Source organism: Epinephelus lanceolatus, chromosome 7 (genome assembly GCF_041903045.1).
Source record: "Epinephelus lanceolatus isolate andai-2023 chromosome 7, ASM4190304v1, whole genome shotgun sequence".
Taxonomy (NCBI): Eukaryota; Metazoa; Chordata; class Actinopteri; order Perciformes; family Serranidae; genus Epinephelus; species Epinephelus lanceolatus.
In genome coordinates, this window is record NC_135740.1 from 19104923 (window position 1) to 19123089 (window position 18167).

At 40.6% G+C, this 18167-nt stretch overlaps 1 protein-coding gene across 3 annotated transcripts in view; it reads right to left on the minus strand.

Annotated features, from left to right (window-relative positions):
- The window catches only part of gria3b (glutamate receptor, ionotropic, AMPA 3b), a 110289-nt gene that overhangs the window by 73231 nt on the left and 18891 nt on the right, over positions 1-18167 (minus strand). For all 3 annotated transcript variants that reach the window (XM_033633357.2, XM_033633358.2, XM_078169266.1), the window contains exon 3: positions 7628-7867. In XM_033633357.2, coding sequence (XP_033489248.1) covers positions 7628-7867 — 240 coding nt within the window. The remainder of the gene's footprint in view (positions 1-7627; positions 7868-18167) is intronic.

Here is an 18167-nt window from a genome sequence, read left to right on the forward strand (position 1 = left end):
TGAGATGCATTGGCAGCAATGAAGGAAGGACAGACATACAATTGACCCTTTGCTAAACTCCTCCATCAGAGCAATTGTACAATCATGCCATTGCGGCTGTGACTAGGCACAGCAGGCCTGTCAAATTTAGATTTAGGGTGATACTCTGTATTCAAAGTGTTGGGATAGTGGTGTCCTTTAGTAGCCTTTCCAAAACCAAAAACACAAGAGCAAACTCGTATGGAAAGGTTTATCCGTGCTAAGATGCAACCGTTAGCATGTCTAGCTAACGATCTACAGTACCAAGCATTGATCTAATGTCAGCCGAAACACTTATACTTATTCTTGCAATTCAGAGTGCATAAGTGTGTTTACACTGACAAGCACCCAGATGGTACACTCATAACAGTCAAAAAGTTGAGTGTGGAACATCGGACACTTTTCACCTTACTTGTGAAATGTTGGCCAACTACCGTGACAAACACTGAAGCATTGTACAAATATACATATGGATATTTCATTACATACTGCTGTCAGCTTTAAGCCATCAGTTTTCATATTGAGTTAACTCTGTAATAGTTTGGTGCCACAAAGGATCATCGTCGGGCATTGACTGTTGTATGTGTTGCTGTGTAAGCCATATGATCTGTGAGCCTAGTTATGTTTGGTTTTCATGCATATTAAATTTCCATCTTCACTGTATAAGATTCTAGTATTAGATTTGTGGCCAGATGCCTGAGAAGTTGTAAATATTTGAAAAATGCGGCAGCTATATTAACTCCGTAGATCAGCTGATGATAGAGCCAGCCAGTATCAGCCAAGGACATTCATAACATGCTATAGGGGAAGTCAAGTGAGCAAACAAGCAGATATAGCAAGCATATATTTGGCAAGTGACAATCTTTTGTCAAGTGTTGGCAATAATTTCTCTGGCCAGTTGAAATTTGCCAAGCAGAAGAAGCAAAGCTGCCAGATCTTGCTATCATCACTTCCATTGAGTACGCAACAGCCATGTTTGATTTGAGAGAACACTATACTATCAAAATGTGCGTACTATGCAAGTTAGTACATAGTGCATGTAAGTGTACTAATGGAAGTATTAAATTTGAGACACAGCATTAGCTTGTAGAGTTGTACATGCGTGTTTCCCTGCCAAGTGAAAGGTGGTCCTCTATGCTGTCAGAGTTTAGTGTAACACTCATGATTCTTTACTTGGATCTTACCTCAGATTGCATTATGCTAGCCAGACACATTGTTTGGTCCTCATCCAATAAGGCTATTCTTTTATTTTTGTAACTTTAAACATAAAAATATACTGTTTGAAAACGTAAACAAATATGTAAGTTAAGTTGCTAAACAGGGTTTTGTAAGAACAAAAAAAAAAAAAAACATTTTTCCTGCTAACTAGCTCTACAATGGGACATATTAGCTTTAGCGTCAGTCTTTTAGAACATACGTAGCCATCATGTGTGTATTTTTGACCCCTTTTTACAGGGTTAACCAAAACAAATTGGCTGGAGACATTAAGAAGTCAGCTACAGACAATGTTTTCAATCAAATCGTGAAGCTAACGTTAGCTTAATCTGCTAGCTACAGCTTATGAAATCAGCCAGAGACAGCTGTAATTTCTCTCGGCAAAATCAGTGCTTTAAACTGAGTAGTATACGTTTGTCCGACCTCTGTCTGAATTGTTTAAAAAGAAAAATAAGAATCTTCCTTTATTGTCATTGTAAACTGCACACTGCACACTTGGGATTTGTTTCGTAATTCGTCTTTTCTCGACCATTTTAAGGAATGAAAGGTTGTGACTGCTGTAATAATATAGTCACAGCTAGCTTAAAGGAAGACTCACTCAGAAAGAAGGGACACAGACCTACTGTAAGAGAAAGCTAAAAGCACATAAGGACGCGGTATAGGGATGTGTGAGAGAAAGAGAGAAAGAGCGACTCATAAATCAAGTAGAGGTGAGATTGCTGAATCAGGGTTGATTGTGCCTGGGAGAGACAATAAAGCCTGTAATCATCTGTCTCTGCTGCATAGACCCGGCAATTATCTGCCCATACCTGACCGCCAGAACAGAAAAGGGCAAGGTCCCTCTACCTTCACTCTATACAGCTCGAGATTTTTAAGGGGAAATTCGTCTGCTGATGCAAACTGAAAGTATAGAAAAAGCAATATTCACTCTTAGAGAGGTAAAAAAAAAATTGGGGTAAACAGAGGATCTGGTTGAAGGAGTGTTGCGAGGGTTGTCAGTTTTTACCGGTGAGCCATGTGTGATGTTTGGGAGTGATTCAAAAGAACAAGTGGTGATATGTGTTTGGACCTTTCATCTCTCTCTACCCACACACTCACACACACACACACACACACACACAAAGGTACCATGTCAATATATTACATCAGATAAAAGAAGAGTAGCCAATCATTAAGCTGGTATAACACTGCCTACGGAAGCTCCATTTGCTTCCAGTGCAGTTCCTTCATCATAACGTCTGCTTTCATACAGCTGTCTCATACTAGCATTTAAGGTACAAATTTACCTTCATTTCCCTCCAATACATCTGAGCCTGAAGCATATGGACCATCACTCTCTGACTGAAAGCACTGCACTAAGGCCTAAAAGCATTTTTTTTCTGCCAGCCCAATATAAGAGCCAAATGAATAGTGTGGTTGTAATTAATCTTTTCTATTGACTGAATAAAACCTTTCGGTGGAACTCAGCTAGTGAATGGACTGTGTTTTCTCCCTCTAATAGGAGAGTTTGGAGAATAATTGCAAAGTTGCTTCCAGTATTGTGGATGATCAATGCTTTTATCAAACACAAATTAAAAGGCAAAAAGGCACTCAAGAAAATAATACAACGCAACAGGTGCTCCGTGTGTTATTTGTTCATTCACTGTTTATCTACAGCTAAATGTAAACCAGCTGCATACGGGGATGTATTGTTCTACGCCTTTGCTTTTTACACTCGTGTAAAGAATATTTACATTTAAGGTCAGAGATCGTTTAATGGCTTTTCTCAACCTGGCAGGTCTCTTTTTCAGACAATGCTAACACAAGAAAATCACAGCAGAGCAATAACACAGTGGATTGGAGGACAATGATCTTTATTGATTCCCAATTAGATGGCCCAGAGCAGCGTCTCTGAGAGGCAACACAGATTTCAAGATATCAGTGACACCCAACCAGCTGTACTGGTACCCGAGGGTATATTTCTGTAGCCATGACTACACTGGAGTAACTCGACTAATTTGACAAGTAGATTTACTAAATTTATTGTCACAATAACCAGTAACCTACCAGCTACAATTAGCTAACTGTACAGTATACACCAATATGAGCAAGCAATAACTGTGTTCTGTGTTGAGAGCATAAAAACTAGCTAGCAAATATTCAGAGAAGTCGAAATAGTACACTGAAAATAGCATGGACAAATTGTCCTACAGAGGATCCCTACAGGATTTTGTAGGCTGTTTTGGGGATTGTTGCGGTCTGAAATGAGTTCATGGCAGCTTCTCTAATAAAACTGCGAAGTATGTTGTGATGTTTTTAGGCATTTATTACGATGAAATAGCAAGGGAAAATGAAAATTGCAAAAAAAAAAAAAAAAAAAAATATGTTGTGATATTGCTTCAGATTCAGAGTCTATTATTATTATGAGCATTCAGTGTTTGGTGATGGTGACTGTCTCTGGAAACCACTCCCATCCAGCTTTCTCTGCCCGGTAAGTTAACACTGCCGCAGTGGCTAACATCTGACACCGAGCCATTTAACAGGCCCAACAATCTCACACAGCACCGAGACACCTCGACTCTGATGTTGCAGCTGTTAATAACTATTGAGCAACATTCGCTAACAGCGATGCTAACAGCCCTGCCACTGTGTGTGGGACTTCGTCACGGAGCTCACACTCCTGCAGCAGCAGTTTTGTGATAAACAAAGAGAAAGAAAGCAATGGCTGATCCAATCAATACTCTGCAAGCAGCCCTACAATAACCCGTTAATATCCACACTAAGAAATAAGCAACAGACTGTTTTTTTCTTTGCGTATTTTATTTCCTTGAGGCAAAAATAATTTAAAAAAAAAAAAAAAAAGTTTCTGAAACCCCATAGTTGTTTTTTTTAATTTTTTTTTTAATATAGGCCTCTACCAAACAGTGAAGTTGTAATTACTTCCACAAATTTATTCTAGATAGTTACCATCACAGTACTTTGAAAACATCTCAGACATGGTGAAAAATCATACTGATAGAATTTTTTCATCAAATATATAATGGAATAACATTAAATATATGGTATTAACACCCGTGAATAGTCATCCTTTTTTAATTTCATAAAGAACTGTGAATGTATTACCTTAGCATCACTACTTTAATCCTAAAAGGACAATTCAACTGTTTGGTTGAGCATGGCTTTGGACAGTAAAAAAATCATACTCATTAAAGTATTTCAGCATATACATATATATATATATATATATACATATATATATATATACATATATATACATAGGATAACATTAAATGTATTATTTGACAACACTGAATGATTAGAAAGCTTTTGATTTCATAGCAAACAGTGAATTTTAATTACATTAGCGTAGCTTCATTACCATTATCTCAAGAGGACAAATGAGCCATTTGGTAGAGTGTGTTTTAAAATAATTAATATGACCTTTATTAGACTTAAGTTACATAAATCTGCTCAGTACTACCTCTGAAACCATGACATGTCATAAACTATGCCCACCTTTTAAAATCACACCACACAAAGCCTTCATGTCTGGAGTGACTATTTGTTACTAGCTTCCAGAAGGACGCAAATTACAAAGCTATACTATGACACAGCATAACATACCTAAACCAAATGGTAGAGATAGCTCAGTCAGGTTGAGTTAAGTTCAGTACATATTTCCTGAAGATACTGTGACTCAAAATGTACTTCACTATTAGGGGTGTAAATCACCAGCTTCATCACGATACGATATTATATCGATTTGTTTGGATGACAATACGATGTTTGCTGATATCACAAAGTCTGTCACGATACGATTTTGATTCGATTCAATTCAGGAGCCTGCGATCGTTATGACACGATATCATATGCCCATCTAAGACAAACATTTACATCAACTCACAAAAACAACTAGAATATGATTTGACCATTTTATTTCTGAGCTCTGTTTGTTGTTTGAGCGGAGGCGCACTTGCCCAGAAATGGTGACACAGACGCGATATGTGAATTTCAAAATAAATGTCTATCTTTAAGATGACGATATGATCGATGTTTTCATTCTGCATCGATATAATCAGATCGTTAATCAATGTATCGATGTGGATCGATGTATCGTTACACCCCTATTCACTATATAGCTGAGCAGGATGTAAAAGGGATAAGATGAAATTGTACCCGTTTTAAATTGCGGTAAAGTTGCAATGACTGGGCAAATTTGCAAAGTTGTTAAGAATTCATGGGCATTGGCTTAATCTGTGGTAATTGTTGTGATTGCAACATCACAACACCCCGCGGGAACTGGCTTAAAGTCACAGATGAACACTAGAAATGCTTGGCAAAATTTAACTGACAGGAAGTTGAATTTATTAACCAAAATATTGGATGAATAGTTGGAATACTCAGGTAACAAGTAACAAAAACAAATGAATTTCTCAGCTAAAGATAAGGGATAAAGAGTTAAAGTGGTAAAGTTTTTCCAGTTTAATGATCACATTTGGAACGTGCTGGGTGTGGTCAGTGAGGAGGTGCTAGAGGTCATCTGATTGTCAGATTACGTCAGACAAAAAAGTTTGAGAACCACCAAAATAAATAAATAATCCACAGTGATAGAGACGAAAGCAGTTGACTGTCAATTTTTCCTCTTGCCTCAGAGCCAGAGGGTAAAAAACATACACCCTTGAAGACTATTTTCCCTTGTCACTCCTCCTGGTTTAGCCAGCAGTCAGTGTCCATATTGCCTGGGGAGCTGCACTACCTGATAAGCGGAGGTAGAGGCTCTCTGACACATCTGTCTGCTTGATGAGCCAAGTGTCAAAGCCCCCCAAAGTGCTGGATGGAGTGCATCAATAAACGACTTTAATCCCCTCCTGGGGCCAATGTCCTCCCACTAATAAGGGATCGTCTTACACCACTGGCAGTGAGGAGAGAGGTAAAAGTGGCTTGGCATGGGCCTCAGCACGGGGATGTACAGTACACAGGGAATTGTCTGTACACAGGTAACAGGCTGTAAATCACACGCGCCTGCTGTTGCCTTAATTGCTGGATTGAATAGGTGTTTTGTTTCCTCCTCTTTCTCACTTTCTCTCCCTCCTTTGCCCTCTGTCCCTCTTTCCTCCCATTGAAGTATATGTCTATTTGTCATCACTCTTTCTCTACCTAACACCTCTCCTGTTTTTATATTTCAGCCTCTTTTCCCCACCTCCGCCATGTATCTAACTCTGCCCCAGACAGTCTCACTTGCCAGACATAAGAGGAGATGCAGAGGGATGGGGACCGGGAGCTGGGCAGTATTGGTTGTGCTGAAGGACGTGTGGGTTGCTAGCATCCGCAGGGAAGATCCAATGAGTGTTCTAGTCTGAGTGACCCTAATTAACCACATATTATCTGCAGGCTGTGTGGAGGATTAAGGCCCTCAGCTCTGGACCCTACAGGCCTGGAGACCCAAAGACAGAGGACTCTGCGCAGAAGCACACTTTATATACTACCTCAAAGCAAGACACGGAGAGGTGGGGGCGTGAGCAGGCCAGGAAAGAGAACCGTACAGAGAGCAGATAGCATGCTGCAGAGAAGACTGGTTGCTCCAAGCATATCTGGACCTTTCTATAATGAGCAAATAAACAATGCAAACTGCTATGTACAGTGCGGGAGGAGTTTGCAGCCACCCTTTCTGGCACTGTCACAGAGAGGAAGACATATTGTGTCTTTGTCTGTCATATCCTGAAAGTATCCATCCCTCCAGCCCAGGTGCTGTTTCAACAAATTGAAGTTTCTGTAGGAGGAGGGGATCATTATTCTATTGAGAGATAATGAGCTCATTTTCTCGTTTGACATTAGAACAGCCAGAAATGAGCACTTCGCCACGTTGACAGGTCGTCATACACACAGCACGTTGCTGCATTAAACCACTGTCTATTGTCAACAAAGCAACGCAATCTGGGAACTACACAAAAAGCCTCATTGATGCAACACAATAAGCAGCCCCCACAGGCAGGCAGAGACTCTGTTTTCTGTAGAAAACATTTTAGCAGCAGCTGTGACATACCTCATTTCAGATGAAAGACGAGCCAATATCAACATCATGATTAAAAAGAAGATTAACTGACACCAACCAGCCAAAATCCAAAGGTTATAGCTCATAAGATATGCCGTTTCTTAAAGTGTAATGTGTTATTACAAGTGTTACGAGCTGCTAGTGAATATATTTCACATTTACATAACAGCAAACTACTGTATAAAATAGTGCCGTGTTAACAGTTCAAGCATTTACAGGGCTTTCATAAAGTATTACAGGGTAAATCTATCCTCTGCTAACCCCGGTGTGCAGCTGCTATTCTGAGCCACTGTAACGCTTCCTGCGGTTCCACACTGTAACTCAAGCTTACAGTCCCGACTCAAGGCCCATGCTGTCACCTACCTCGGTCAGTGTCGTAGAGGTAGACAAACTTCTGCCACTTGTAGTGAGAGAGCAGGCTGAGGACAGCACCCCGGAGGGCTGGGCGCATCTGGATGACAAACTGCACCTCGTTATCAGTGGGGTAACTGGGTGTGACAAAGGAGGTGTGCAGGGCGCCGCAGAACGAGGTCAAGGTGTTCATGGACTTCTTGTCGTAGAATCCGAAGATGGCGTAGACTCCGCGGGAGAACTGGGAGCAAACTGCAGGGAAAGCAGAGGGCAAGAGGACACAAGTGTTAAGGCATTAATCAGCAAAATATGAGTATGCACAAATGTGTGCCTCATCACTTCAGGCAGTAACACATCGATTGGGTTGTTTGACCCACCACTAATAGCTGATTAAGGGTTTAAGTGACTCTAAATGACCCCCAAGGCACTTAACAAAGCATCTGTAATACTGCATATCCTGTTATAATAACAATAATAATACAAAACTCTATACACTAAGAACAGTAAGAATAAGTGCATAAGGCTGCTGAGATATTCTGTCTGGTCAGATTCGTAGTCTTGTTTTCTCTTTCAACAATTATTTTCATTATTGATTAATCTGACAATTATTTCTCAGATTTATACATTCATTATTTTGTTAATTAGGTGTAAGAAAAGAGTGAAAAATGACTGTAATAATTACCCACAGCCCAAGGTGATGTATGCTGATGGTTTGCTCTATGTCACCAAGACATTTATACTTGAAAAATGACTAAAGCTAATAATATATCATCAAAATAATTGCTGATAATTTTGCTGTCAGTTTACTAATTGATTAGTAGACTTAGCATGGCTCCTGCATTATTCTTTGATCAGACAGTTCCTGGTTTAATTTTTTTTTAAAAATCCAGTGGTCATTAGCCGCTGTTACATGACCATTATTTCTTTAAACTGATTAAAATCATCCTGATTAGAAATTCCAACTAAACTGTTTCCACGGACACTAAATAAACTGATCTGATAAGGTTTGTGTTTACATGCCCCAAAGTATTTAATTTGAATATAGGTTTTTTGACTTGTGCAAAGATGTCCAGCCCACTGTGAAGCGTCTAATCTGCCAGATATATAACAGGAGAAGAAGTTATTTTTCCAACTTTATTCAAAAGAGAAGAAGAAAGAAAGAGAAGAAGTGGTTCAGCCTGTGGAAATACTTCAGTCGCATGTAACATAGGCCTATGTATAACCGTTGTTTTTTTCTGTAGCTTAAAATTACTAGGGCTACCCGCTAAAAGTCGACCAGAGAGGTCATTAGTCAACAAGATTTCATTGGTTGCTTGGTTGCTTAGTTGCTTAGTTGCAGGAAAAAACAAACAAACAAAAAAAAAAAACAACAACAACAACAACAAAAAAAACGAACGTGAAACTCTTTTAGGAGCTGGGCCTTGTCAAAATAAATCAAAACCTATATGACTGGACCATGTGAGAATTTAATTTGAAAGGACAGACACAGGAAGTGGCCATGCTCAGCATTGATAATTAAATTAATATCATAAACATGCAGACAACTAGTGGCCCTAAATGACGACTATTGGCCGACAAGGAATAGTCTTAGTCTGGGGCAGCCCCTACAAATTACAGATGTCCCCTAAACACCTCACATGCAGACTGTTGGTAGAAGTTATAATACACCGATGTGCCCCTAAACGTCTCATTTTAATGCTACTGCATGGTAGGAATAGATACTTGTTATGTCCAGCGACTTCACATTAAACCCTGTAGCTACAACGTTATATAAGGCTACTGTTACAGAGTCAAAAAATTCATCTAGTAATCAGGGCACTCATATTAGAATGAAGCACTAGTAGAGCGCTAAATGTTTTTGGAATTTATGAATGATTCTGTGTCAAAATCAGCGTAGGGAGGCGTTTATGTTGCACAGCTATGTCCCCTCATGTTACAACCACATGGGGCAAACATATGAAGAAAGAAAACATCTCTGTGTTTGCATAGTTATAAGGTGCTAATATTTTTCTATTGAATGCAATATCAAAGGTCAAAACCACCCCTCCCAACATGATTGAAAACTCCTTCCAATCAGGCCTGATCGGACTCTATCAGAATAAGGTGGTTACGTAATGCATTTTTATTCTGATTGTGATAGTATGGTTATTAGTGGAATATCCTCCTGAGACCTGAACTTTTGCTTTGTTAACATTTTTCATTTCTCCTAGCTATTTGCTATCATTGTCAATAATAATTAAGTCCCATTGTCCACAAACGAGACAACAATACAGTCTCAATGTCCTCAAATGAGATGATAATAAAATCCCAGTGTCTTCAAAAAATGACTTCTTTCCTTCTTAGCTTGTTATGCTGCTAAAATTGGTCAAATCTGTTGCCATATCTACAACAAACTACAAACATTATTAATCATATATAAACAAGTTTCAACCATAAAATGTGATCAGGTTTTGGACCTTGTCCACTTTTGTGTCGGGATTAACTACAGACTGACTTGGCAGAGATGGCTGCCATCTTGTTTTTTTTACATAGCATATTGTGCTCTTACTACCACCAGATGACACAAAAAAGCATCCATGAACAAGGACAACAGGTCTAAGTTAAGTAGAATGAAGTATAAGGTCAAGTAAACCCAAGATGTGATGTCCTAATATGAGGACACAGGGTCTCAGGAGGATACTATGGTCCATGTAAATGCACCCAAAGTCATTGTGGGCACAACTTAGCCTGCCCCAAAGTGATAAAACAACTTAAATGATGTCATCAAGGTTACCTCAACTTGGGTTTGGAGGACATGAAATTATAAGAGGAATCCTGTGTTATAAATCAGAGGTGTGGACTTTGAAAGGTGTCAATATTTACTGGGCAGGAAGGTTGTATTGACAGACACAATCAAGTTGCATTATGGGAAGTGTAGGATGCAGTGTTTTTAGAGTTTGACCCACACTAAGGAGTAAGAGTCAGGATATCTCAGCGTTTAATGCTTCAACTTTAAACATCCTTTATAAAAAATCTGTCTTTGTTGAGTCTCTCTGCTTTGTGGAACTGCAATACTTAATCACTGCAGTTCCAATTTAATTAAGAAAATAATCAGTGGAGTAATCAATAATGAAAAGTTTTTTTTGTTGCAGCCCTAATTGATACTCATCCCTAGTGATCATAACATGAAATCCAGTTTTGTGTATCTGAATTAGAAAACAAAAAGACAGCACGCACTGCGGCAGGAAGCGAGTGGGTCTGATAATAGTGGACTGCAGTGTGTGACAGAATGTCTGTAAAAATCCCCGCAGCTGTAAATGCAAGCGGCACAGTGTGTTTGTTTTGGTAGAAAAGTGGCAGCCAAAGAATAGAAACGTCACACCATTCACTGAAGGTCTCCAGCTCCCACCAGGAGCTCCCACCAGTTATCGCTCTGTTCCCCCATCCACAGTGAACCACTCACTGCAGCATTCACAGCAGCTGTGAGCGCCACTGCTGCCTGTCACCGCTTCTGTTGCCTCCCACGAACGAGCTGAAAAAGACAACACTGTCTGGCGCGAGTGAAAAGCGAATGCAGCTTAGTTTCAACGACCTTAAACTCAAACCGTCTGTGTTGATGGCATGATGTTACATACTTGGTGTCTTTGCATGGTTACAAAGTATTAATACAAGATTGACCCCACTTTTGAGGGGAAAACAAGCCATTGACAAGCTGCGTGACGACTAGTCTTTATATTCAGTGAAATCACCATCTGAGGCGAAGGTAGAGGAAAATAAACAGGTACGCCATAATTTGAATGTTTTTCACTTGAACAAATCTGTAACAACCACTTCGGGGAATGAACACCTCAGTAATACAAGCATTTTATTTTCTATCAGCGCGTGCATCTGATGACATTTCTTGAGAGGCAAAAAAAAAAAAAAAAAAAATCATTTGTTTGTGTATTCATCACGCACTCTAGCGGGACAGCGTAAATTGTCAGGCAGGAGCGACTTCCAATCAGTCAGAAGCCATTAATGTGTAAACTAACATTCAGAGCTACAGGTGTGTTTTGCTTTCCCACCCTATCATGAATGGCTGCTCACTTATTCTGATTGACTCTCAAGTGCTCCCGCTGGGTAATCAAGCATTCTTAACATCCGTAAACACTTTGAATATTCCAGTACAATGGTTGGATGACAGGAGGGAAGGCATTATCTGATCTTATGCAATGGCTATGTTAAATATTTGTTTTTGGATTGGCTGACGGGGTATTCATTCACGTCATATAGCGGGATGCATCAGATTTAGGCTCTAAATAAGGAGTTTTAGCATTCCCCGAGGTTACTGATGCCGAACTGGAAATGATTTATCACCAACATGGCAGTTTGTATTCGGTGCCTTCATGCTAATCGAGTGCAAGATACAATCGCACACACGTACGCAAACTGAATAACTATGGGTTTTTTTTTCTGCTTCCGCCCGTGGGAATTCGTCCGTCTTTGTGTAGATCGCTGCTACAGTATGTGCAAACCATTCAGACACTCAAGAGGACAACATGACAGTGCTCACGTATTTGGCTCTTAAGCACAATTGCTGTGCGAATGAGAGATCTAGTCACTGGTGGGATTTGCCTCATCCTTTTTAATTCTATTCCCTCCCTATCTGTCCTGGTACAGACACCTCTCCCAAGGTATAAGCATCCATTCTCAGCAACACACACACACACACACAAACACACACACACACACGGATGCAGACATAAACATGCACGCGCGCGCGCACACACACACACACACACACACACACACACACACACACACAACACTGCTTTCTGATAAGTGAATCAACAGATGGACAGCAGTATTGTGGGGAAGTGCTGCAGGGTGAGTGGTGCAATCTCCCCTCACTGAATGGGAGCCAGTAGGAGCTGCAGCCCTTGTCGAGGCCCAGTTTTCTCTGCACTCCCTCTTAATTTGGGCCAGTACTGACACAGAACCTATCCTATAGGGACCAGATCTGGCAGCCTCTTTCTTTCTGCTCAGCTGTCCTCTGCTTATTAGCTTGAGCTTTGAGCAAGACTGAGCCTCAATAACAGATATGTCCACACACCCTCATCTCGCTCCCTATAACCTCCCTCTTGCCCCCCTTTCCGTTACATATACCGTCTTTGCGCTGCACCCTTTTCAGGATTGCCACCTTATTGTAGTGGGAGCTATGCCATCTACAGTGACCTCAGATCCAGGTACGTTTTCTCGTAGCAATGAGGGTTAGGATGTTCTAGACAAAGAATGACTTGTTCTGTTTTGGTGGGGGTGGGGGGTGGGGGTGGGGGGGGAATTCTCACTGCACCAGATCTGCCAGCATCCTGCACCTCTGCCCCTTAGACACAAGGCATCCTGCCACAACGACTGCACACTCCTTTCTTCACAATAAATTCCACTCGCCACTCTGCTCTCGCAAGCATTTGTGGCACAAATTCACAGCCACATGCATGCATTGCGTGGCTGTAGCCATGGACTCAACATTGGGGGGAGGGCAAATCTGCACATTTGAAAATGAATTTACCATAATATTATATCATTTAACATCAGTAAGTACAGCCATACAGTATACAAATATGAATGCAAGCTACGATAACTTCCACATGCAGCGCCACATAAATGACTGACACTTTACACGGACATTACATGAGCTTTCTGACAAATATGATGTTAGTTGAATATGCCCATGCACTATTGTTAATCTGTGTGTGAATGTGTGTCTAATTAACTGCAGGTAACTTAGCTATGAAAGCTAAGATAAGTGGTGGCTGACTGATTAGCACTTGCAAATTGGCCTGTTTTCACCAGAAGCACTTGTTTCCACTCAGCGCAATCACTGACATGTTTCATCATAGTATACATTGGGTGTGGGTTGTGTTCCCCCCACTTTATATTATAACTACTGCCTTGATGCATTGCCATAAGTAGACCACAGTAACATACAATCAATGGTAATTTGCTTTCAATGAAGGGCCATAAGCCGCGCTGTGCAACAACCATGTTTTCTCACTCTTAATCACATATCTGTGTCAAGGAGGTCATAAGGTGTTTATATACCAGAGGGTGGAGCTCGCCGTGCTCTTGATCATGATTGATTAAACAAATGTGTCTCCACATCAGTGAAAATGACCCTTCCTTTGGCAAGCTACAACCATCATTTTTACAAACTGCTGTAAGAAAATAGTGGAAAACAATTTGCAGTTTTCACCCGCTGCTGCTGGAGGAAAAACAAAAGAAGTGTTTCGGGGGCTCTTATCACCAACAGCTGGGATCACCTGTGAGGAATGAGCGAGTGGCTTTTGAAACTCCTCCTTTTTTAAATCACATATTTGTTTTTGCATCGCATTGTAACTTTCTAATTAATCTTACGTTTTTTTTGTTACAAGCCGCAGCAATTTGCTACCTCACTAATTTGCGGCGCATGTAAATTTCCGAGCCTTTTAAATTTTTAATAAACTCTAATTCTTTCAGTCAAGGGTGAATAACAAGACAGCAGAACAAATGAGCAGACCATACACTCGGAAGTTTATTAATAGGAGAAAAAGCAAAGGGAAAAAAAAGCAATCAGTAGAAACATATTGACCAAGAGGAATTTAAAGTTTCTTTGCAATGAAAAGAAAAGTCAATCGTGGGGAGATTTCAGCTTAATAACTTAAATTAAAGACAAAATGCTTACAGTTAAAACACACAAAAAAAACTTTATGTATTGAGTTTCTGATTATTTGCAATTCACAAGAGCCAATGGCAGGATTTAAACTGTTTTTGAAAACTCCCACAGACTATATAGAAAGTTATGGATCACTGTCTTGCAGCCCAAAAGAGCCATACTCTGTATATGTATGTATTCCTACACTTCACTCACTCTCCCAGAGATGTCTCTCCATGCAGTACTCATCCCCTTCCCCACTCCTTCAACGCCTCACTGTCTCTCTCCACTCCTCACTCCTCTATCCTCACCACTCTATTTGACCTCTCCTTTTGTTGCCTGTCTTCTGCCTCAGCCATCTGGTCAACCCCCATAGCATACATCCTCTTCAAGCGTGGCAGTATCTCTCTCCACCTGAGTGCCTCTCTCTTTCCCCTCTCACATTGTTTCCCCCATAATATCGCTACGCTCCATCAGCGGAGCAGAGACTGGTGTTGGACTTTGGCAGAAAAAAAAAAAAAAGAAAGTGTACGGTACAGTCAGGATAGAGAGCTGCTGTGGAGAAATGCCCCGGCCTCATCCCTCTCCGTAATTAAATAAAATGAAATAAATCCTGTAGGTGGAAATAATACGGCCGATCCTGTCCCTACCTCTGAAGAAATAACACATCAGTTAACATAATTCAATGATTCTGCGAGTGTCACCTTGAATTTCAATAATGCTAATTTACTCACAAGTCCTCAGACAACCATGTGCATGTGCACAGAGTCATTAGAGGAGCTTGCATGAAGTCATAAACAACACAAAGATAATTTTTTCTCATCTGCTCCCTCTCTTTCCCTTCTCCTCCAATCTCATTTTCCCTTTTTTTTTTCTTCCTCTGCAGCTAACCGTGCCTCCTCTCCTCCTCCTCCTCCTCCACTACCTCCTCCTCCTCTCCATTCCTGCTGCAGGGAACCATGCATCCCATCTCCAGTTCACTGGTCAAACACACACAGTGTGCCGCCCTCATTCCCTTCTATAATCAGGACACTCGGCAGTGCTACGGGGATGTTACATTTCTGATGCATCACTTGAGATGGCTGGCCTGGAATGCTAGTTCAGAGGGATATGTGGTATCCTGCAGGCACGCTGAGCTAATTCATAAAAAAAAAAAAAAAAAAAAAAACCTTTCATGCACTCAAAGTATTTGGACTCCCATGCTCTTTCACGGCCCATGAGCCAGAGCTTTGCACAGCCTTGGGAAGGGGGCCGGGAACAGTAAATGTCAACGATGATTGTATCTCTTTAGCTGTTTTCCTCGTCTTTTTCACAAAACCCACATTCTCTACTTTCTCTTTTTGGCTCTGTTGTTTTCTCCTCGGCCACATGTCCTCCATTTCCTGCCCGTGCCTCCGTCTCCTCGTGCCCCTGGTCCTCGTAGCTCCTCTTTCCACCCATCCTCCATCCCTCCCTCCCTCGCTTCCTCCCTCCCCTTCCCCAGTTTTCACCAGCCTACATCAGGACCAGCCTGTCCTGCTCTGAAGAAGGGATGCTGTCACTGGGAGATAGCTCGTAAGTGCCCTGGGGGATTGCATCAGCTCTTGTCATATAGAGATGTGAAGCGCTTCAAACTGTTAACTCAAATGGCAGACCTAGATTCAAGAACGACTCAACTGCAATGGTGCCGTGAAATGTTAAAAAGAAGCTGTTACTAGTCCTGCTCCATCAACATCCAGCATCTATTTACACTTCAAATTACCTGCTGGGTTAAACGACACAGATACACACACTCACACACTAACACACATGCACACACACTTTGGAAGGAGAGCAAACGAAAATGGAGTACAGAAACTGTATCCAGTGTTTGACATTAGAGCGGGTGTATATTTTAATATTATTCTTAATCAGTGTTCAGTAGACAATATGTTGATCAGATGTAATGTGTAACAGCAGAACATTCATTGAAGTTTGATTATTTTGTATGTGACTTTGCTCCTACTTTTGTCATATGATATATCGATATTTAAAAAATATTCTAATTAATATTGCTGTACTTTGGGGGGCATTTTATGTCTGTATTAGACACTGGTAGTATGACGAGAAAGAGGTAAGGAAGAGAGCAACAAAAGGTCACCAGCTGAAGTTGCGGTTCATGGTCGGCTTCTTAACCTCTAAGCCACAGGCGCACCCCTTATCACTGGATTATCACCCAGCCATTTCTGTCATGACACAATATATTTTTCATTGTCGGTACACTTAAAAAATTAAAATAAAATTAGCACTTTTTTTTATTATTAAGACAAACAACACACACAACATATAGCAACACACAGCACGGTACACTTATACATATCTTGGGATCACGCAGTCACGGCTAAGCCTCAATCTGGCCACCAATTTAGGCCATGTTTACACAAAAACAAGCCACTGAAAACAGAATCATTTCTCATTTTTGTTTTGAAAAATGTTCCGTGTTCAGGTGACAACGTTTTGATAACAATCGTCATGCTGTAGTATACATGCCAGGCCAGTAGTTGGCGGTGTGATTCTGTAATGAAACAACACGGGCAGAGCGGTGATGTATAGACAAACAAAACGGGAACCGCAGAAACGTTTGTGTTGCTACAGTAAATCTACACTTTGCTGGAGAAGTGTTGATAAATTCAACAGGGTGAGCAGCACAAGCAGAGCTCAGGAGTCTACCATTGTTGTTGTGATGGTCGACTTTCTCACGCATGCCTAGTGACTGGAACAATAATGCACATGTGAGAATAGTCTCTATTTTCAGAGACTGCATATTGCAAGTTTACATGACAACTGAGACGGTGCTGTTTCCTTGCAATGCACTCTGCAACCCATTTTCAAAACTTTGCTTTTTCAGGCACGTGACAAAAAGCAACTTAAGTATATCTGTGGAAATCGTTGTCGTATAAACAGAACCTTAGACTTATCATTAGCATGTTAACTGATTCCCTCAAACAGACCATAACATATACACATATATAATACATACACACACCCACACACATCTCTACAAATGATATAATACATAAAACAGGCAAACACATGCTGACACACACACTCGTAAGCATACGCATACACACAAATGTGCATTACATAGGAGTACGTACAGAGGTGGGTGAGTGGGCAAAATTAATTGTAACAGTAATGAAAGGAAATATTAACATAAACATATGATACATAATTCTTCATCAGCATAATAATGTGGTCCCAATTAGGCTGAATCTGATCCACAGGGCCAGCGCCAGGATGAGGGGGCAAAACAGGCCCTGCACAGACCCAGTCTGTCTATCCGACAACCCCATTTTCCCCCCCTCTATCTATTCCCATCCTTCCTCAAGACTTAGCTGTTCCATTCAGGAATTTCAAGGTCTGTAGTTTTCTTTTGGATGTTAATATTTCTATCATCCAGTGTGTTTCAAGATAGGTTTTAAATTCTGAAATATTAAGCAGCGATATTATTTTCCGATTTATCATAAAAGCTTTGACAAACAATATTACACACACTTGGGTGCACAGTCCTGCTCATGGATTCACACTGATAACCAGTGGCAATAGTGGGCCGAGATACACAGGAATGCTTAAGTCAAATGCACAAAAGATGAAGACTGCTAGCTAGCACATGTTATTAAGGATGTAAACAAAATGTTCAAAAAGATCTGGTTTGTTTTCTAAGGTATGAAATGCCTTGAACTGTTTAAGGCTACACATTTACTTTTTGGTGAGTGGCACTGACTTTATGCTGAATTTTTGTTTGTTTACAAGAAAGCTCCTACTTTGAAACCATGAAATCAGCATTTAACCCAATTAAAGTGACTGTTATTCAGGTGATCGCATCTTAAATTCACTGAGCAGCTCAGTTTAAGCGACCTCCAAATTTCCCTCCTGCTCTGTTCT